Genomic DNA, 23,152 nt, shown 5'->3' with positions numbered 1-23,152 from the left:
AGTTACTGTGAGTACTGTGTAATTAATGTATCCCTGAGCACTAAAGTGAGGGGAAATTGAGAACTGGCATATAGCACAGGTGAAAATACATTTTTCAGCTGATTAATATCTTTTGCACCAAAACTGACCTGCTGGCTGTTGACTGAAGTTGTGGTCTGCCTCAACTGTATTGTTCAAACAGCGAAGGATGATGGAACCATACTTGACCTGGTACTTCCTCATGTTTTCTAGGTCCAATACTGCTTAGAAGACCAGCTGAAGAGATGAGTAGTAAACTCTTTTTTTTTTTTTCTCCTTTCTTTTTCCAGCTCTGTGTTCTTTAAAATAGCAAGTGAATTTTTTTGCCAAATAATCCAGAATTTTGGAGATTCTTAAAGGGGTAACTTCAAGGGAGCGCAGGAATTAAGCTGGTAATGAGGGAGGAGATAATACTAGAGCAAACTGCAGAAATGAGCAGGTTAGGAAGCTCAAGCGTATCTTTCCCTTGTGGTGGGATACATGCATGCTTGGGTTCATCTTTTAGTGGCTAATGTTCAACCTGTAGCACTGTATCCCACTGTCAACCACTCCTGAATTCAGTCTTTTCTATTGTACTTAAGTAAATACACTGAATTCTAGGCAAGGGGGCTTGCACTTGACACTTTGTATAAAAATTTCTCCCACATGTTTCTAGCACTTCCCTTACGTCGTAGTTCTTATCTGGAGTGCTTGGTGGGGGGATCAGTTTTTATGTAAGCTGTTTTGTCCCTACTACAAAAGTCAGATAAGCACTGGCTTAAAATGAGGAGAATTTCTTTACCCATGAAATATGCTGCCATGTGAGAAAGTATCTTCATTTGACTTCATCAACGCATCATAGTTTGACTTCATTTGAAAACAGACTTTAATTTTTCCCTCTCTTCTAGCTGTGATCGTGAATGACTGCATTTTATCTTTTTTGGAATAAAGTCTACACTTAAGCCTTTTGAGGGGGGGTGGGTGGGTGAATGTACATCGGTGTTCCCTCTTGATTCTGTTAACATCAGTGTGCTGCTCTTACAGGAAATTTCCTTACAGAAATAAGGAAAAGTTGTTTAAAAGGGGGGTATGCTTTCTTTGTGATCTCAAGAAATCATAACATGTTGCCTACATTATGAAATGGTTATCACTAAGCTCATGAGGCCTTCGTTGCCTTTCTGGTTGTAAGGTTTACTTGTCTTTCTTGTAACTGAAATAAATAAAAGTGCTGTTCATCTCAGTCTGTATGGGGACTGAAATTCTTGAATGTCAGTACAGTACTGATTTAAATCTGAAATGCACGCCAATTCTATAAAATACCTCTTGCTCCAACTTTAAGCTCGCTCCCTTTCAAGAGGTCATGATGTACATGGTATTATAATCAAACAATAGTAGTTTTTAACATAAATGCAGTTGCAGACTACTGTTTGAAGTGGCTTAAATTCAGTATCCTGGTTAGGATGTCTACTATACTTGTGTATAAGACAAATGTTAGGACACCTAATCTTGGTTTTGAGGGAGGAGTGAAAATTGTTACATAAGAGGACTCATTTTTGTCTGTATTGGTCTTAACAGGAAGAGGAAAATGCTGCATCATGGAGTAGTCTGGAGAGAATAATGGAAACAAATGCCTTAATGCCAAACCAATGGGTAAATGCAGGGGTCTGTAGCAAGTGTAAGCAGTCAAAAAATATGAGCTAACACTCAAGAGACTTTCTTGGAATAACAGGAAGTTTTCCAATGTGTTTCAAAGTAAGCAAATGTGATATTCATGGAAATATAATTCTTGTATGGCTGACTGTATTGGGAAGTTATCCCAAAGGCCTGATAAGTTCAGTTACTACTGCCAGTAGTGTCAGCCTCTGCAGAGCCCTAGAAGAATCCAGATCATACTAAGCCTTGCATAAATTAAAGTAGAATGTCTTAATGTTCGTACTGCTTTTCTGATGCAAATACTTGGTTCTAAAGAGCTCCTGCTTTTTTCCACCTCCACCCTCTCCCCAAGCAGTGCATATCTTCTGATCTTACAGATTTCAAGCCCTCACTGAAATACCTTAACTTTGTTGGATGAGTCTGGCCAGCATTGGAGGGTCCAGCATCTCCAGACTGAACTGGCCTGCTTATTCAGGGCCGTGTCATGAGAAATTCTGGGCCACAATCAAGAGCCTTAGAGCTGTTCCTGCTTATCTTCTCCCCTGGGCTGTATACAGAACTACCTAACCACCTTCTTCAAGAGACTGCAGCATCCATCAAGGAGATATGACTTACATGGTGCCTAAGCCAAAAGCCTCCTACAGGTACTACTTGTCCTTTTTGTTCAAAGTGAGGTCTAGGATGAGGATTTGCTTAGAAAACTATGGGATGGGCTTAAACAGGTGAAAGAAGACAGCATGAAAAAGGTAGCTCACTAGACAGTGGCAGCACTGTTCTAGTTACAAAGCATAAAGCTAGAGTTGGTGCTTACACTGCAAATCTGACAAAGCAGGGAGTGTTCCTCAGTAGGGGAAAGAAATTGGTTGTGGCTCTTATGCTTTCATAGTAACTCAGCAGCATTAATAGGAGATTATATTTAAAAGGAGAAGATTGACACAGTTTAAGTCCAAAACATGAACAGCTGCAAAGAAGCAAACAGGTTTCTCCTGCCCTGTATGGAGCAGGCAGAGGACTTTGTTCTGTGTCCACATACGACTTCACTACCGCTTCAGATCTTGTTAATGTTCTGGGTGTATTCCTTTAAAAGATAGATAAGGATGCCTAGCATTGCAGAAGATGGGCAGTAGCTTGCTTCAGCCATATCTGATCCTCAGGATTTAGTGAATTCCTCTGTAACTCTTTACTACTGTTACGTACACCTGACATATTCTAGTTTTCTAAAAATCTATAAAATTGTTAGGCTGAAAAGGGTTCCTTGGCTTGCCCCTGCTGGAAGACGGTGGGAATTCAAGTTTGGAAAAATGACTATCAAGGGAATTTTTGGGAATTAATAGCTTTTGGTTGATGGAAGTGTACCTTCTGGAATACTGGAACATCACCTGGCATTTCAAATTCTGGTGTAGTGACAAGTGTCAATCCAACTATGAAGCAGCAGTTGCTCACTGAAATGCAAGTATGCGTTCTGTATCCCTTTGATTCATTGCAAAACTAGTAGTATCTAACAGTATTCTGAACATCTTCATCTGCTTTCCTAGGCTGCCTCTCTTACAGGGCATGAAGCTGAAGTATGCTGGAAGACCGTAAGTACAATCATACAGAAAACTTTTTATGGTTTCCTCCTTAGCAAAGGCACAATCATGGCGTTGCTCTATGACAATTGCCAAGGCACAAAGTGAACAGCTTTTCCTGCTTAAAAGCTTTCAGAGGCTCCTGTAGAGAATTGGAGCGTACAGTTCAAATGCTTCTAAACTTTGTGTGAATAGCCTCCCAAAACTTCTGATTTAAGGTACTACAATGAAAAAACAAAAACACCTCTACAAATAAACCTTAGAAGATACATCTGTTATCTTTGACAATTTCATTTTTACAAATACAGGATTTAACTTGACATCTTCCCTCTTCCACAAGTTGGTTGCTCTGAAGCATTTTCAGTTATGACCTAAGCTAGGTCTCCTGAAGGTAAGATCTCCTGAAGGTAAGCCACTACTTGGCTGATGTTTGTGGGGAAATACAGAGCTTAATTTGAATACTCTGCTGGCAGCTACTGCATAGTGTTTTGTGCTATATATTTTAGGAGAGAACCTGCAAAACTCCTGACACAGGACCTGTCAAAGAATACATGGGTCAGGCATAGACTACATGAAATAGGGAGCTCTTGGAATTGATCTTTTGGTAGGAAGCAATAGGATTTGCTTTCTGAGAACACTGCCTTTAAAGATGGGAAGGTATGTCTTTACTCGCTTGCCAGGTATTTGTCATTAATTTTCTGATCAGTGTAACAGTCTAATTCATTGAGGACCATCATCCAAAAAGCACTCCATTAAACTAGTGTTTTTAAATAAAAAAATACCCTGCAAAAGGTACTTCCTATCGTATTTTAATTTGCAAAAAGATGAGTCATTCCTAGCTTTTTCTCCTTTTAACAAATCCACTAGTCTCTGTTCTAATAAATCTAGCAGTAGTATGGACATGACCTAAAACTTGGTGTCTTCTCCCTTTCTCCTCTTCCCCCTTCCAGTCTGCCAAGGACTATCATAGGGAATCAGTGAAGGACAGATGGAGTAAGAGGTGCAATTGTGGATTTGTATCCTTCATCATCCATCTACCCTGCCTTATGATCTTCTATTCTGCCTTCTACTTCAAGATCTCACTGACAATCAGTAAACAGACTGGAAAACTGCTGTGCAATGTGGCTGTTGGTGTTTCCAGTGAAGGGTCCTTCATGTGCTCCTTCCACTTTTTAATTGGTGTGAAGGCTTGAAGAATTAGGGTTTGAACTAACCATGAACAGTGAATGAACATAAGAATGAGCAGTAGAGAATGAATATTCAAGACCAAATGTTTCTCCCAGGTAGTTCATAAAAGCCCCTTACCTCGCTGAGCCCTTGATGTTTGTTCATACCTCTGTGCCTGCTTGTATGAAAGCACCTTGGTATACAGACAAGGATTCAGCTCTACACATAGCGGGACTTTGGTCATGTGTGCAGATGTACAGGTGCTGAGAATTAGGAGAACACTTTTAAATTTAAGCCTTGGGCAGGGAACTTCAAAAGTGTTATGCCTTACAGTAGACTTCTGTCAGGTATATCTTGAAGATCCACTTCTAGTGAAAAGTCCTAAGGGCAGGGCTTTGAAAATATGCATAAAAGGCCTGTGAGGACTTAATAGGGAAAATACATGCAAAGGCAATGTAAGGTAGCTATATAATAAAACATCTGCTTACTTGAACAAGTGTAGTGATCCTGACCTTCAGACCCATGTACATGGAGAGCTGATCGATCCACAACACAATTAACATGGGCAGGCGCAGGCTGTGCTGTGCTGCACAGATCCCTTGGCCGCAGGTAGCAAACACCTGCTTAACAGCCCCTATTCCTCCCCACTGCCCAACCCCAAAAACAAGCATTAAGCTCTTCAGCTGTATAGAGGTCTAATTTGCCACAATTGTGCATGTGTGATGGGTGGAATCAAAGGAGGGAGCCAGACCCTTCTCAGTGGTGCTTACTGACAGGACAAGAGGCAACAGGCACAGGTCACAACATGTGAAATTCTGCCTGAACACAAGAAAACACTTTTTTTACTGTGCTGGTGGTCAAATGCTGGACCAGGTTTCCCAGGGAGGTTATGGAGTCTCCATCCTTGGAGACGCTCAAAACCCAGCTAGCCACAGCCCTGAGCAACCTGCTGTAGCTGATCCTGCTTTGAGCAGGGGGTTGAACTAGGTGATCTTCAGAGGTTCCTGCCAACCTCAGCCATTCTGTGACCCTGAAACTCTTGAGCAGGAGGTGTAATTCTACAGGGTTTCCCCATTAGCCTCATGGATATTATTTGTACACATAGATAGAATTCAACAAAGAAATCCATCACTGGAGTGATCAAACCTGAGCCAAAGCAAGAAAGGAACTGACACTTCTCTTTTGCTTTTCTTAAACTGACCTGACCAATGGGCTTGCTGATATTTGCCTGCTGTAACATTTACTGTGATAGCGGAGCTTGGATCACTTCTGCTATGGTAAACCTTTTTGAATGATGACTGACTGGGAAAGTCAAAAGTTAATGTCTTAAAATGGCATCAACTTTAGCTATGTTCTGTAAAGACACAATGGGCCTTCTGGAATCCTGATTTGCTAAGTAACCAGCTAAGCAGTTCTGGTGATAGCTCTTTTGGGCTTCGAAACTTTGAAATGAAACTCATACTGCTGTTTTCCTAACAGGGAAACAAGCTGTCCCTCTATCTTAAAAAATATATTTTTCAAAGCTAGTTCTTTCCATATGTCTTGTCAAAGGACCTCTCCTATGAGTTGCTCTAGATGACAGCACTGAAAGATGCTACCATTTAAAAAGTACTTCCAAAATGATATGATTAAGTATAAGCAACTCTACCTTGCTTGGCTTTTATCTGAAATGCTACAACTTTCAGGCTTTAAGTTACTGCATGCAAGATGATATCCCACGGTTGCTGACCTGTTAGGTATCCCAGAGGACTTCTTGCAAGAGAGGGACTCAGGTTTTCTAAAATGTCACCAGTGACTTTGATCTTTTTTGGAAAGATGGGGCCATTAGGTACAGAAGAAAGGGGATAGCATATGTGCATCAAAGAAAACTTGCAGTTCCCATTCCTTTGTAGAGGCATCTTTTAGGAAATAGAAGCATGCATTTTTCTCTTCTTTCTTCTAGCAGCTCTTTCTCAGATCACCTTACAAGTTGAAAATGGAATAAAAAGAATTAAAAGTTTGTCCTATGGCTAACGTAAGTACCATGAAGCTTCGTGCAAATAATGTTACTTAAGTATTTTTACAGTTCTCTAGTGAGCTGAACATAAGCTAACATCTAATCTTGAAGACTTCAGTGGTGCTATTTTTAAATTTCAGAGATAGTCGGGAATTAAATTACTGGTCATGAATGAAAAGCTCCTTGTAGGAAGCTTCAGATACCTTGGCTTTTTTTTTTTTTTTTAAACTCCCTGTGAATCTTAGTGAAGGTTGGTGAAGCTTAAACTGGACTCAAGCTTTTCTCATCTCCTGTTAGGAGAGAAACCTGCAGGAGAAATAACACAGAGCTTAGCTGTTACTGTTCAGTGCTGAAATGCATAGATTTTGTGTGGCTTCTAATCCCTGCTCCTTCTCCTGCTTCCTGAGCTTATCCCATCATAGTGCAATGCAGTTCTGCAGACAGCTGTCTGGGAAGATATTCTAAGCTGTCAAGAGGGATACTGTACAGTATTCAAATGTTCAAAATAACAGCTTATTCAGTTACTCTTTTGTGGAGATGGGGGACTATTCAGCAGAAAATAACTAGTGAGGAAAATTCACAGTCTTTGCAGGCATTAAAGGAGTGATGTTTCATGAAATAATCTGAATGAAACTTCATGAAATTCTGCTGCTTTGAGCAGGAGTTTTGCATTAGGTGACTTCCCAAGGCCCCTTCCAACCTGAATTATCCTGTTATCCTATTTTTAAACTGTCGTCAATGGGTATGTATTAAACTTTGCTTATGCCTTCTAATATTTGTGTTTTATAGTACAAGCCAGGCATGCCTAGCCACTTCAAAGTAACAGTCTGTAATTCATAGGAAAGCCCACAGATTGTAACGTGATCTCCAGAAAGTTCTGCTGCAGACCTGTGGAAAGCAGCTGCTCATCAAGGAAGAAGAGGATTTCTCACTCTGGCTCTTGCAAATCTTTCAGGTGTATAAAGAATAAAAATTTTAGCTATTTCTAAAGAAAATGAAAAGCTGACTTATTGGCAGATTTGTATGGTTTCACTGCCCTGCTCTCTACTTAGGACTCTCTTGCGAGAACCTGCTCCTTTTTCTCAAAGCTACAGTGGGTTTTTTTCCTGTTTGTGTTTAAGATCAGTTTCTGAAAAAGAAAGTTCTCTTACAGGCATATAAAGTTAATGAATCTATATTATTGTTCTAACTGATCAAGAATAAAGAGCACTGAAAAACATTTTTTCAATCATAGACGCCTATAATTTAAATGGAATTGAGAAGCTGACTTTTCTCCTTACCTCAGTTCATAGAGTGGTGGTGTTACAGGCTTTTATCTAATTGAGCAAAGTATCAGTGAAATTAAATTAAATGCAGTATCAGTTCTGCTGTTACACACAAATGCTCCCTCTTTTGCCTTGAGTTACAGAAATACTTTGTTACACTTGGAGAACTTAGTATTATATCAGATTTGGAGTCTTCTTTTACTGGTTCTCAGATAATTGCATATAAAACGTTAAATGTTAATGTAGGAAGCCTGACATTACAAAACTGCCATTCCGGTCTTAAAAAAGATGTAATAGGAAAAAGCTTCTGTTAAATATTCCATGTATAAGCTGTATAGTAAAACTAGCTGGCTGGCTGACCAAATGTTAATGTAATGTGAGATGATTCAAATAGAAATTTGACATTCTAACTATTGAAAAAATAGCTGGATTTCTGCAAAACAGTTGTCATAGCCTTTTTTTTTGTTATAAATAACACATTGCTTCTGAAACTAAAATATATTTAAAATAAGTATGTTTAGAAGATGTGGGGGAGTGCCTACACCACTAAATCTTAATATGCTGCATTCTGGGGCTCTACCTTAAAGGCGCAGAAATAATTTGAATTTTCTGCTGTAGGGCCAGTATATTGCAGCATGTTTCATTTCAAAGGCATTAATGTTTCAATAGAAGATATACTAAACTCTACAGCAAGAGGTTAAAAGTATTCTGAACTGCCATTTTTAAAGAGCTTGGGATAGCAAGGGTCCCTAGCCATTCCGCAGGCATGTCAATACTTGAATGCAATTATTACAGCTTTAAATCTCACTGAATTCATTCTTTTGAAGAAGGGCCACAAACGGTCCAAGTCTGAATATCAACTAAATGATCATGTGTCAGCTTGATACCAATCAACACAATCAGCATTTTATATGTTTGAATGAAGCAGTGCTACAGGCTTTTTGATCACTGGATGAGGAGTGCGAGCTGATAAAATACCACTTGAGAATACCACTTTACATCCGCTTTCTTCATTACTGTCCCCGAAGGCAATCAGCATAACCAATAGACCCTTCAGTGTTTGTTTTCTGAAGTCGTGCTTGATCGCTGACAATCATTGTCGAAAAGACTGAAATGCTGAAACACGCTCCTGCATGCTATCATAAACCCAGTTTGAAACGTTGCACTTAGAATCAATCCAAGTTCAACAGTTAAGCCGTAGACAGTTATTTCCAAACTGACTACGTCTGGGATATTGCCAAATAACAAGACTAGCGCTCCTGTGGCTTTCTTGCCTTGTTTCGGTCTTGCAAGGCTTGATGGTTGTACTGTAACTTAGAAATCAGGCCTTTGAGGAAACTTCGTGGAGAAATACATTTAACCACTAACCACCCTAATAAAATTATACAGCTCAAGAGGTTTGCTCTTGGCGGGGGGAAGAGTAATGTTATGAAATAAAGGGGCTTAGCCATTTCAAAGAACGGAATTCAAGGGGGAAGTGTTGTTTTTTTGTTAATGCTTGTTGCTGCTGATACTCTACCACCTCCAAGCTTTTGAACAAACTTTCACGCTTGTCAAGGAGGATCTCCTGGTGCTGCGGATCTCTTTTGCTATCCCAGTGGAAAGCATGGACAAGTTGCAACCTGTTAAATATCAGCCTTGCCCCTTGTTCAGCAAAATTCTCTGAAAATGCTACCTGTTCTGAGCCAACTGCTCTGCCTGGTTGCAGGGGGATGCAATTGGGTTGCAACTAAGCCTTCCACGCAGCAGGACCATAGTCCATGATGCTGGCTGGGGTTACCTCCTCTGCTCCGCTCCTCTCTTCCTGCAGCGTCCCCTCAGTTGTGCCATTTCAACAGCTTCTGTGACAGTGTGGTGAGCCACACCGGAACTGCTTGAGGGTAAACTGCTGCTGTAAGCTTATGCTTGTTGGATGCTATCGGCTGCACGGGCTGTTCCCTGAACAGCAAAACTCAAGCAGAAAGGTGCTCCCCTCTGTGGCTCCTCGCACCCCACTAACTAAAGGTGGAGGCGGCGACAGCTAAAATACTGTGGATGAAGGAAGTTAAGTGGGAGTTGAAATGGGGGAGTGGAAAGAAAAGCATGAGCAGCGAGGAAGTTGCTGAAAGATTCAAGGGAAGCAAAGCAGGATAATGGGATAGGAGTGAGAGGAGCAAAAAGAATGAATATACAAGTTGAAAAGCATGTATCTTAAAGCAGGCTCCTCCAGCTCAAGGCATTAATGTCAGCGGTGCTACAAACTATGTCCTCTCTCTGGTCATACTTTTGCTTGAACATTTCAGTCATCTTTACTTCTTGTTTTGATTTGGAGGAGAACCTACTATGACCTGTGCCATGAATGTGAATACTGAAATTTACAACCACTATGGATCATTGTATGATTTTGCCTAAGTGATGATAGGTTGGAGGGAATGTAAAAAGTCTAGAATACCGAGTGTTCTAAGTAAACTGATGTAAGAAAATCTAGTGCTTTTTATTTAAAATACCAAAATTAAACGTGGGTAACATAATTAAGTGGTATGTCACAGTAAAATGTGCCTATCTGCAAGCGTTCATATGCTTTTCATGAAGAAGTAAGTTTCATGATCATGTTCAATACTATGGCAGGAAAACTTCCTTGCAGCAGGAGTGATCTTGAAGGCAGCAGCTCTTGTAGCAAGCATGTAGGACCTTTTTCTGACAACAACTGGGAAATTCAAAGCACACCCTGTCTGTTCTATGGGTGCAAGAACAAGCTGTTTATACTACCAGCAGGCTGTGTTTGTTCAGTCTAGTTAAGGCTGAATTCTCTTAAACTAGAGTGAAAGTAGCCAGCAAACAGTGTCTAAGTAAAAATTAGGGAAAAAAAAATGCAAGCAGTGCACAGAGTAAGTTAGGTGCTATCATATGTAACAGGCTGCCTTGTGATCATTTTAGCATGAATTTAATATTTTGTCTCCGTCGGAGAGATTGTGTGGTGTGAAAATACTCGTTAGGTTGCAGCCTCACAGCATACTGAAGGAAAACTGCCTGGGTTAGTTGTGAACGAGCAGAATCCATCAGAGCACGCTTCCTGTGCAATTCCTGCCACTGCATCTGCAAAAGCTGCAGTGCCCAGATACGCCTTCTAACTTTGAAAGGGAATGTGCTTTGACTTCTGTTTTCTTTTCTGCAGCGCTCAGGGATTACAGTGATACTGATGTGCTGTGTATCTTGTCTGCTGTGAGGCCCTACTGACCCTCCCCACAGCTGGGGCCAGGCTCCGTAGTACCTGTATGCTACCTACCACTGTACAACACCCTGCAGAATGCCAACTGCATTGTGATGGAGATTCTGGGTAGTGTGTCCATAGGCAGCAGCCTTGCGATTAGAAGTGTGCAAAATTATAACAACAAGTAACGTTTTGTGATGCAATAGAATGTTACAGGGAGCCCGAGTGGTGTTCTCACAAACTTGTTTTAACAAGAAAATTAGGGGCATTCTTCACTGCTTCATTTTGTGATATTAAGCAGATGCCACCTTCTGTTTCTCTACTGTACAGTACATGGGTTGTTCAGCCATTCAAAAGTCATCACTCTCTGAAACAAAATCAGCTATTATGTTGATAAGCATAAAATTTCATAATATTAGCGCCCCTGCACGAAGTCTTAAAGCAAACTGACGCATATCCAGCTAGGCATGTATACAGCCTTTCTGCAGGAGAGGAAAGGGACTTTAGAAAAAGAAGGCGTGGAGTGGGGAAGATATTTCCAGTTTGGACTTTCTACCCCCAAAATCACCCACTATAGTTGCATGCCTCATCAGTGGAATAGGGTCCATTGGTTAGATTTTTATCATTTCATAAGCAGCATTTGACAAGAGGTAACTACACCACTTATTCTTTGAATCAGACCAGTGTCTAGCTGTCTCATTTATTGTGGCAGCTCTTATACTCGACGCAAACAGAACAGTTTATTTAATAATAAAACTTTTGAGAGTCTGAAACTACTAGTATCCCCTTCATCTTTCTGTGTGCACCAGCCACACAAGTAATATTCAAGAGAAAATCTAAATGGTAGCAGCAGGAAGCATCTGTGGTACTTTGTCATGTTGTGGGTTTGCCAACTGTCATGCTGGAAAGCTCTTCCTGCCCAAGCAGCCAGTGCTGCAACAGCAAAACAACAACAAAAAAAAAGTACAGATGCAGGCTTTCCCTCTCCAGACAAAGAAGTCCCTACCCTGCTCTGGTGTAGCAGTCATGAATGGTATCAAATCAGGATTCAGGGTTGCCTATGAAGTGGCAAATATGTAATCTGTAAGGTTCTCTCTCTCTCTCATGTGAGCCAGTCTTCCCTGTAACAATCCTGATCTGAAGCAGCTGCCACAGCTGGTCAGAAACACCTTGCCTTACCCTTGTCCCTCTGGAAATTAACCTAAGGGAAGGGTGGAATCAAGTTCTCCTAGTTCTTTTAAGTGTACTAACAAAAATCTAGTTCAGCCCTGGTAAAATAAACTGGTGGTTCAGTCCTTAGATACATGCCACAAAGGGGCAGCAGAGGAGAGAGCAATGATGTTTCTAATTCAGTGCCCAAGTCATCTCTGGACCAGTCATGAGATACGGAGTCAAAGATCCTTTTTAGAGGATGCATGGGTGGTGTGGAGCTGAGGGACTAGCATTATGACATTGCTAAACAAATGCATATAGCACAGCCCTGTGCTAAGCAACTGAAGTCTCTGATGGGTCACCCTGGCCTTCAGCAAGCATTTAGCAGAAGAAACTAATGCCACAGATAAAATGTGGTATGTGCACCAGGCTGTGCAGTTGAAGACCATCCCTGCTCCACTGACTGCACTCTTCTGCTTCCTTCTCCATCTCTCTCGATACCGTGTTCCCCCTCCTTTGCCACTATAAACAGATTTGTTAAACTGGAAGTCATAGTGGAGGACCCAGAAGATCAACTGGCCTGCTGACCTCCTCTTGTGACTTTTTAACAGCTACGTACTCCCTTTCTCCGCTTGTAGCTGAAGGTGTTCAGGCACCATTGGTTCCTTATTTTCCAATAATAGTGGCATATTGGTTTTTCTCACTTGTTTCTGTAATAACATTTGTTATCATTTTTTGTACTTTGTACCTGGCAGTTCCGGTCATTGGTTTCAAGAACTTGCTTTAGTTTTTCTGTTGCACCTTCACTGTTCACTCATATTTGATATGTTTGTGTGTGTTTTCCCCTAGTCCTCCTTGGGAAAGTGCAGAGAAGCAAGCTTATGAAAGATGGAAAGTAAGGTAATTTCCATTTTCCCCTCCCATCAGCAGCAGAAAAAAAAAATTAGCATAAGAATCATGATGGTTGTTGTTATTGGTTGAGCATGAGGTAGGAGCTGTATGCTGATGAAACTAGGAAAATAACTTGTCCAAGGGTGTAGTTTGACAACTTCTCTAAGACAATCTATTGGCTAAATATTGCCAAAAGGAGCAGTCCCACACGCAGCAGCAAGCTCCAGCCACTTAATGTGTGCCAGTTACCATTGATCTGATCCTGAGAAGAACGAATTCAATGCACTAAACTGACAGAACACTAAAACAACAATGAATAAGCAACCACCACACTGCTATTCATGTTGGTTTAGCTTTCTAAACCACTTCACTCCTAGGTCAGATGACCACTAATGCCAATATGAAAAGGAGTGATAATGCCCCTTTAGGCAGCAGCTAACCACTAGATTTATTTATGTCTGTTTTGGTACTACAACTAAGTATAAATATAGTACAGGGATGCAAGAAAATTCAAAATTAACACAGTAACTTGATTTTAAAAGCACCTGAAATGAGCTAGTCTTAAACTAGCGTATTTAGACATGCTCTCAGTGCACAAACCTTGACACACCTTACTGATACTGGACTGCCCATTAAGCTTCGGCCTGAGCTAGGAGACACTTAAACCAAATTTAGGATTTATCAGCATAAGCAAGAGGTATTTAAAAACCCCTTGAGTTCTGACTCAGGCCTAAACCACACTGTGAATCCAGGTACTGCCTACATACCTATACACCTCTTGCTGTAAACCGCCATATCCAAGGCAATGCAAGAAACACAGAAACAACCATTCCCTTGTTCTTCCATCTGACTATGATACCACAAAAAAAATCCCCAACAAATAGCTAGTGGGAAAAAAAAGCTACATACTCAAATACAATACTACTGGTGTGAATTTAACCCGCTAAGATGACAGAAGAGACTACTTCTGTCTTAACGTAACATAAAGTACAATAAGAAATGGGATCTGAACAAGACATGACACAAAACATTGGCCAAATCTGGAATAATATCAGAACTATTGAACAGAAAATGTCATTAGCCAAGTGGGACTGTGTTATGCTCATTTATAGGTAATTTTAGCAACTGGCCTTACTTAAAAACCAACTCTGACAACTCAATTTTATTTCTACATAATTTTGGGGTGTAAGTATTTTCTGGAGGCACACTAGTAATTTCTTGGAGCCCTGAAATCAGAATTGGGAGTCAGACATTAATTCTGTTTCTGATTTTACTATAATCCCCCATAAAATTAGTTTCTTTGGACTGCACACTTTCAACAGCAGTCTTCCAATAGCCTTCACCATCGTGTATGCTTCTACAGAAATGTGAAAGCAAGCAACTTCCTACCCGTAGAACAACTAATAGAACTAGAATACTTCACAATCTATGAATAAAAAGCACATTAATGTACCTGATTATTTTTACTATAATATGCTCATCTTGTAATTTTTCATTCAATCCCACTAGTTCCCCAAAGCCTCACAGTAACACCTACGCATCCCTTTCTGCTCTGTTCCTTCAAGCACAGAAAAAAAACACATACTTGCCTTTGGTCTTCACTGGTGTATCATCAACTACCCAACCTCACTGATATACTCTGTATTATTACACAGCCTTCAGTTCATGTTTCTATCTCATACCCTGTTTGCCTATCTATGTACCAAGGAAAATTTCTGTATTTTTCTGAGTGCTTCTAACAGCTTTTTGGGTTCCTGAAATACACTGATCAATTGTAAGTGAAGGTGGTAAAAACAGGTGCTTCTCTACATTTTCTGTTTAAAGCTAATGCATATAGTAGTTTTCCTTTTGAAAAGCTGAGTCAAGCATGATGTATTAAGGTTTTATCATGACTTATAGTCTATATATCTTCAGTTCAATAGTTGAAAACCTCACCTCAGTTTTAATGTAGTCTGGTTTAAAACAAACCACATGAACTTATAAAATACCTACTAATATGAATTCTGCTATGTGCAAATACCAAGTTCCTCATTAACACCCAGCAAATAGGTTTACTGCCACCTTTCATTCATAAATTTTTCAGCTAAGCCAGAATTTGGTTTCACAGAGTTTGGACTTCAATAAAAGCTACATTTTTTTCTAAAATTAAGTGAGCTCCAATATCAAGAGCTTATTTTTCTAGTTAAATTTCTTATTTTAGTTTCTCTTGGTCCTGTTTATTCCAGTTCCTAGTTCATTCACCTGACCAGATTCTTTAGGTGAAGTGTTGCTTATGATACATACCTAAACAGGTACTTCACCAAGCTAGGTATCTCCATACAACAGTTCACTGTTCATCAGTTTTCATTGACTCACTCTTGCAGTTAATATCCACATTATACTAGACGATGCTGTTCTTAAGCAATACTAAATGGAAGATATTCTAGAAACACCATTCTATACAGCATCTGCTGAAGCATTAATAAATTTGTTCTAACCTTTGCTACATTGGACTAAATTCTTCCAAATTTGTTCTAACCTTCATGAACCTGGTAAGACACATGAATAAGTCTCGATTTTAAACACAAATTACCAAACAGTTTGCTAAAGTAACTTGACTCCGACACATTGAATTTTGCAATGCGAGTTTCTCAGGCATTGTATACAATGGCAAAGAGCCATCATACCATATATCTATTTAGCAAACAACTGCTTTACTTATTTTTAGAAAAGCTAGATGCAAGCGCATTGAAATAGAAATATATTTAACAACATACCCATGTTACTGGCAACACAGCAAACATTACTGGTATTGATCATCCATTAAAATATTACCAAAAAAAAAAAAAGAAAGAGAAAGATGTTCTTTAACTTTGGAATTTCATGTGGGTATCCAGCCAGGTAGTCACTGCTATAAAACACCATAATAGGATTATCCCAGAAAATTCCATAGTCAAACCAGTCCCATTATCAGAAAACAATCAGTGGCTGCAAACATTCTCAGATTCAAATAACGCACATACATTATAGAGAGTATGAGTTATAATCGGACATTGAAGGTAACACTAGGAGAGGTTTACAAGCAGCAGTGCTGCATGTAGTACCCTTCAGCTGCATATTACTATGTTAGTATATTTACTGTGCTGTTTGGGTACTTAGGGAGAAACATGAGGGAATTTAATCCCTGAAGTCATTAGAAAGATATGTATCTTTTATACAAAAGCATCTAATTAAAGGAACAAACAGAAAAACCCCTTTGGATAACACACATTAGAATTATACAAATTCTAATGACTTTAAGACAAGTTCTTTGGCAGAGTAATCATCACTCAGCTTCTAATCCAGATAGTTATTTCGTTTAAAGTGCTGATTTTAAATTATGCAGTTTTCCTTTACGTGTTTCCCTTCAGGCACTTTAAGTTCTCTTATTTATCCTTCAGTACAAATACAACCTATACACTAAACAAGGAAAAATCTCAAATATGTATCAGCTACAACTGCCCTCTGATCATTTCTGTGGCCCTCCTCTGGACCCGCTCCAACAGGTCCCTGTCTTTCTCGTACTGGGGGACTCCAGAGCTGGACGCAGTACTCCAGGTGGGGTCATGAGAGCGGAGTGGAGGGGCAGAATCACCTCCCTCGACCTGCTGGCCACGCTGCTTTTGATGCAGCCCAGGATTCGGTTGGCTTTCTGGGCTGCAAGCGCACGTTGCCGGCTCATGTCCAGCTTTTCATCCACCAGTATTCCCAAGTCCTTCTCCACAGGGCTGCTCTCAGTTTGTTCATCCTCTAGTCTGTATCGGTACTGGCAATTGCCCCCAAGCCAGGTGCAGGACCTTGCACTTGGCCTTACTGAATTTCATGAGGTTTGCACGGGCCCACTTCTCAAACCTGTCAAGGTCCCCTGGATGGCATCCTGTCCCTCAGGCATGTCAACTGCACCACTCAGCTTGGTGTCACCCACAGACTTGCTGAAGGTGCACTCAATCCCACTATGTCATTAATGAAGAATAAATAGTATTGGCCCCAAAACAGACCCTTGAGGGACCCCACTCGTTACTGAAGCGTCTTCCATATGCTTCAACATAATTTCCAGGAGGATCTGCTCCATGATCTTACCAGGCACAGAGCTGAGGCTGACTGCTCAGTAGTTCCCAGGGTCTGGGTGTGATATTCCATTTTCTCCAGTCACTGGGGACTTCGCCTGACTGCCATGACTTTTCAGATATGATGGAGAATGGCTTAGCAGCTACAAACTGCCTATTCCCTCAGGACTCCAGGATGTTTCTTAGACTAAAAGTAACATCATATGTATTCCAAATCATCCTTGCATTTCAAATCCGTATGTACCTACTTGATATCCTTTTCTTTTCTGTTTTCTTGCTGCTGTTGGCAAACAGACTTTAGTGGGATTTTGGTAAGAAAATTTCAACAAAACCAAAAAACCAACCGTACTCCACAAGCTAATTTACAGGCTTAATATTTATTTTCATAACCATTTTGATGTACAGGAAAAAGAAGGTAGGATCAGAGGTTGGAAAGATGCTGGGGGCATAAGGTATAATGGTTCTACAACTCCACGACAGCCTATAATTAAATCTTTGTGCCCTGAGACTACATTCTTCTCCTGCATGTAGGTGGATGAATAACCGACACCATGCAGACAAAACGTATCTCACAGTCCCCTCTAGCGCCCACGGCGCACCACCGCCTGCTTGTGTCCCCTGTCTGCCAACAGCCTGAGGGCCAGAGGCCTCTCTGGGGGTCTGGACAGCTCTGCTGCTAACACAGCTGCTCCCAATATGATCCCACGTAAGTAAAGTTGGGGTTCTCAGATTTATTTTAAAGTAATATTAAGTTAAATGTCCTCATTTTAGATATGACAGAATTTTATGTGGGCTAGTATATTACATCTGCCCCTTGTGCACATGCATTGTATTACCTCAATTATTATGAAATCATATGTGATCAGTGTAATTTATGTGTGCATTGCAACATACATGCACAAAGGGTGCCAAGTTTGTCTATGTGTCCTTGAATTCTACACGTACTTTTACAAGGTCCTTTCCTACAGCGACTACGCAGCCTGCATGAACCTTGAGTTACAATCTCGAAGTGTTGCTCCGTATACACGATTTCTGTTTGGACATATACTACCTTAACTCAGCACCCGAGAAAAAAACTTCACAGCTGCTGAAACAACAGCCTACTGAAACGTGACGCTTGGAAGATATTTTCTGATGCACCATTTATCATTGTCATCACAGCGCACAACAACTTAATACAGTAGATTGCACTTGTATATCACAGAACAGTTATTCTCAACCTTAAAAAGACAATGCCAACTCATAGTTGTATTAAATTATTAGGAGTCACAATAATCTTAAAATCATTCTGAAAATAAAATCTATGGATGCTAATAAGAAAAAATAATCAGCATAAAAACTACTACCTGCCAGCTTTATAACTGCAGTCATTATAGCTAATTATATGTCTGCAGCAAGGGAATACTTTGTTTCCTACAAGCATTTGGGAGTCTTCAAAACACTCTCAGGTGAAGAGAAGCAGCAAGGAACAAACTAAATTTGTAAGCCCTACAATTTGAGAAACAGTCTTCCAGAAATTCGCATAAAGAGGGATGCCACCCTCTTTCTCTCAGTAATTGCAGTCCCTCCTTTGCTTTATGCCTATCACCTGGCACAAAATTCAGGAATTTTGTGGGCGGGTACAGATTCCAGTTTATTGCTAGCACCCCAAAATAAGTGAAGGGTACTCAGCTGCTGGAAATGTAGCAGCTGTGAAGAAGGGAAAAGGAAAAAGATTCAGTATGACTGGGAACTGTCATTTAGCTCAGCTTGTAAATACAATAACATGTGCTTCTGTCCACTGGGTTTTAAGCGGCTTCCAGAACACATGTGAACCTGAGAACACAAGGTACCAGAAATACTGAGATACCATAATACACAATTACAGCAGCAGAGAGGGTAGTTTCTCTCATTCAAGCGAAAACGAAAGGAAAGGAGAACGTGGAATAACTTAAGATCACTTAAAGTTTGGTACTAAACCTGCTTCCCAGAGGGACAGGATCTAAATGTAGCTTGGCTGTCTCCCTGCTGAGAGGCATCATTCACAGCTGATAAACCCCAGGAGAAAGAGGATACTTGGGAAAACAGTTGGGAAAGGGCTGGAAGACTTCAACAGTGGTGAAGAGGCCAAGTGAATTTAAGTTTAACTAGTTAACTCACTGTTCCTGCAACGTGGTAGAATGTGTGGCATTTAAGTCTTATCATTACCAACTTTTTTTTAATGCTACATTTTATTTTGTGGTAACTAAATCATGGGAGCTAACACAACGGGATGGGTGAGTGAACTGTGTAGGAAAAAAAACCCAAACCAAACCAAGAACAAATACTCACATAAAACTGTAGCTTTAGTTAGGTGCAAGTTAATGTGTCCTGTCCCACCACTTCTTTTTTTTTTTAAACTTCATTTATATTCTGAAGCTGTAAATGCAAATTATCAGCCTGCTTAACATCAATGTAAGGAGCAGCTAGCAGATTTTCATGGAAACCTTCTTACATACTTGTTGTGGTAATCCTGCTGCTTTCAGCACTTTTAAAATTATTATTTTAAATGTGCATTTCACAGTTAAACAGAATTGATTTGGGAATGTGCTATAACTGACAAATCTTACATGTTGGCCTAATTACTGACCCGATTCTGTAGATGTAAGAGTTTAATGTCAGATGAAACCCTGTAAAATGCAGACTGGATTTAAACAAAAAGGGTAACTGCAGTGTAAGTTACTTCTTCACAAACACCTGCATATCAAATGACAGTTTTATCACAGCCCTCCCTTTTGTTAATTGATGTCAATGCTCTTTTTACCAGCATGGCTATTGGAGCAGTAGCTTTTCAGTGAGATTGGTTCCCTTATCTAGCTTACCACGAAGCTGCATAAACATTCACAGCACTACTAACACCAACGTTTCAGTGGTTGGTTTGTTTTTTTTTTTAAAAAAAAAAAAGGTAGTTGTACTTTTTTAGAGCATTAAAGGACTGTTTAAAGACAACTCTGTACAATACAAACACGAGCGCTGACTTGGAAATCTAGAAAGTATCAACAGGCTAAGAAACAACTGGAAAAAAGACGAAGAGGCCAAACTACCTGAGGTGGCTTAGTACAAAATCAGTCTCAGGTGTTACGCACAGCCATCCTGCATCGATCTGTAAGTCACAAAATGGAGGGAACGCAGGCCAGATCTTCTACCAGCTTTGAAGATTTTGCTTCTTCACGTTTGCTTTCAGCTAACCTGAAAGAAAAGGCCCTCAGGGCCAGGCAAGCGAACGCTCGCGCGGCACCCAGGCAACGCGAGGGGCGCCGCGGCTCTGTGCCTTTAAGAGGGAGTCGAGCACCTACACGACCGATAGGCGGCCCGGCGGCCCCGCCCCCCCGCAGGCCGGCCGGCGAATGGGCGGATCGAAAGGCGCGGGCTTGGCGCCGCGGATGAATTCGGGGCTCGGCCGGCCGCGCCTGGAGCGCGGGGGGTTTGACGGGCGGCCGTGCCGCTCCGGCAGCTGCCGTTGCCGCGGCTCCCCGCTCCGCCCATGGCCTCCGCGCTGGTAAGGGCTCGGCTCCGGCCCTGGCCCCGGGCAGCCAGGGCGGCGCTCCGGCGGGCAGGCGAGCTGAGGCTGCCGGCTTGTAAGCGGGCACCGCGGCCGGCGGGTGTCGCCCGGCGCCGCGGGCTGCGCGGTTACAGCCGGTGCGGCCGCCGCGCCCGCCGGTGGCAGCGCTCAGGGTGCAGGGCCCGCTCGCCGCCGTGGTTCCGCCGCGTGCGGGACGCTAACGGCTCCTGGGGGGGGGGTGGGCGGGGGGGCCGCCCCGACCCGGAGCCTGACGGTGCGCACCCTCTCCCCAGGAGGACCCCGTCCTGATCCGGCCTTTCCGAGGCCACAGAGCGGCGGTGACGGGCGTCGCCTTCAACGCGGACGCCGCGGGGCTGGGTGAGTGCGGGGGACCGGCGGCGGGGCCGGGCGCCGTTTGCTTTCCGGGCGGGGCGGCTGGCTCCCTCTCTCCCTCCCTGTCAGCTGGCCGGGCGTCCGGGCGCAGCTCCGGGAGCGGAGGCGGGGCGGGCTGCCGCGCCGGCCGGGCGGGCCGAGGAGTCTCTGCCCCTTCCTTAAGCGACAACTTTTTGAGCAAACCACAAGGCGGGAGGAGGGGTTTGTCCCGCGGCGAGAGAGGAGGAGGAGGAGGAAGTAAGCGAGGGGAGCGCCGAGCCCGGAGGGGCGCGGGGGGGCTGCTCCGTGCCTCCGCTGCTGCCCCGCTCCCCCCGCGGGCCCCTGGAAACGCCTGGGCCCGCCGCGGAGGGACTGGCTGCAAACTCGGCCGGCGGCCCGAGCCCGAAGCTCGAGTGCCTGCAGCCCCCTTCGTCCTGGGGGCGTGGGGGGAAGCCGGCGGTAGTTCACGGAGCTCCTCTCTGCTAGGGGCTGCTTTCAGTCGCCTACGATGAGGATCCGTCTGGCGAGAAGATGGACGTGGGTCCGCAAAAGCTGCGTGTTTCTCGGTTTCTTGATGATCGCTTACTTTGTGGTCGAGCTGTCTGTTTCTTCCTTCGGTGCCTCCCTCGCCGGGGAGAGCATCACCAAAGGGAAATGGGAGAGGCGCTTTTCTGACAGAGCAGAAGCAGCTGTGGATTTGGCTCGTCCAGTTTATGACAAATCCCCGCCTGACCCTTATGCCCCGGGAGAATGGGGTAAGCCCTCTCGCCTGCAGCTGAGTCCTGAGGAAAAGAAACAGGAAGAAGAGCTGATTGAGAAGTATGCAATTAATATTTATTTGAGTGATAAAATCTCTCTCCACCGGCACATTGAAGATAATCGACTGAGTGGCTGTAAAGCTAAATCTTACAACTACAGAGGATTGCCCACGACATCTGTTATAATCGCTTTTTACAACGAAGCCTGGTCGACGTTGCTGCGGACAATACATAGTGTTCTTGAAACATCACCTTCAGTGCTTCTAAAGGAAATTATACTGGTGGATGATTTAAGTGATAAAGTGTATTTGAAGGCTGAACTTGAAAGATACATAAGCAGTCTGAAAAGAGTTCGTTTGATAAGAACCAACAAACGAGAAGGATTGGTTCGTGCACGCTTAATTGGCGCTACCTTTGCTACTGGTGATGTCCTCACATTTCTAGACTGTCACTGTGAATGTGTTTCTGGCTGGCTGGAACCACTGCTCGAGAGGATTGCTGAGAATGAGACTGTTATTGTTTGTCCTGTCATTGACACCATTGACTGGAAAACATTTGAATACTACATGCAAACGGCAGAGCCCATGATTGGGGGGTTTGACTGGCGGCTGACATTCCAGTGGCACTCGGTGCCTAAACACGAACGTCTTAGGCGCAGATCTGAAACAGACCCAATCAGATCCCCAACTATGGCTGGTGGCTTGTTTGCTGTCAGCAAGAAGTATTTTGAGTACCTGGGTACCTACGATACAGGAATGGATGTTTGGGGAGGGGAGAACTTAGAATTATCGTTTAGGGTTTGGCAGTGTGGAGGTATGTTGGAAATTCATCCGTGCTCCCATGTAGGCCATGTGTTTCCAAAGCGTGCGCCCTATGCTAGACCAAATTTCCTTCAGAACACGGCACGTGCTGCTGAGGTGTGGATGGATGAGTACAAAGAGCATTTTTACAACAGAAACCCTTCAGCAAGAAAAGAAAACTATGGAGATCTTTCTGAAAGAAAGATACTAAGAGAGCGTTTGAAATGCAAGAGTTTTAACTGGTATTTAAAAAACATATTTGCTGAGTTGCATGTACCAGAAGATCGTCCTGGCTGGCACGGTGCTATCCGCAGTGTAGGAATAGCTTCGGAATGCCTCGACTACGCCTTACCAGAACATCATCCTACGGGGGCTCACGTTTCTCTCTTTGGATGTCATGGTCAGGGAGGCAATCAATTTTTTGAATACACATCAAATAAGGAGATTAGATTTAACTCTGTGACTGAGCTGTGTGCTGAAGTCCCTGAGCATGAAGATTTCATAGGTATGAGGAGCTGCCCCCAAGACGGATCTCCTATCCCAGAAACAATTATATGGCATTTCAAAGAAGATGGGACTATTTATCATCCTCATTCGGCAAAGTGCCTTACTGCTTATCGTACAACTGAGGGGCGTGCTGATGTGCAAATGAGAACTTGTGATGCTGCAGATAAAAATCAGATGTGGAAATTTGAGAAATAATCACTGCTGGTACTACGAAATGAATGGACTGAGGTC

General features: G+C 42.5%; 2 protein-coding genes across 3 annotated transcripts in view; both read left to right on the top strand.

The window, feature by feature from the left end:
- Nucleotides 1-20,451: 20,451 nt before the first annotated feature.
- The window catches only part of POC1B (POC1 centriolar protein B), a 58,450-nt gene continuing 55,749 nt past the window's right edge, over nt 20,452-23,152 (top strand). For both annotated transcript variants that reach the window (XM_075727986.1, XM_075727987.1), the window contains exons 1-2: nt 20,452-20,481; nt 20,778-20,862. In XM_075727986.1, the coding sequence (XP_075584101.1) occupies nt 20,467-20,481; nt 20,778-20,862 (100 nt within the window). In that variant the 5' untranslated portion in view covers nt 20,452-20,466. The remainder of the gene's footprint in view (nt 20,482-20,777; nt 20,863-23,152) is intronic.
- Nucleotides 21,365-23,116, top strand: GALNT4 (polypeptide N-acetylgalactosaminyltransferase 4). The gene has a single exon (XM_009488936.2). It carries the CDS (start codon nt 21,365-21,367, stop codon nt 23,114-23,116), a length of 1,752 nt encoding a protein of 583 aa, XP_009487211.2.

This window comes from Pelecanus crispus, chromosome 1 (assembly GCF_030463565.1).
Source record: "Pelecanus crispus isolate bPelCri1 chromosome 1, bPelCri1.pri, whole genome shotgun sequence".
Classification (NCBI taxonomy): Eukaryota; Metazoa; Chordata; class Aves; order Pelecaniformes; family Pelecanidae; genus Pelecanus; species Pelecanus crispus.
The sequence above is the reverse complement of the archived record's forward strand: the minus strand, read 5'-3'. Positions and strand labels throughout refer to the sequence as shown.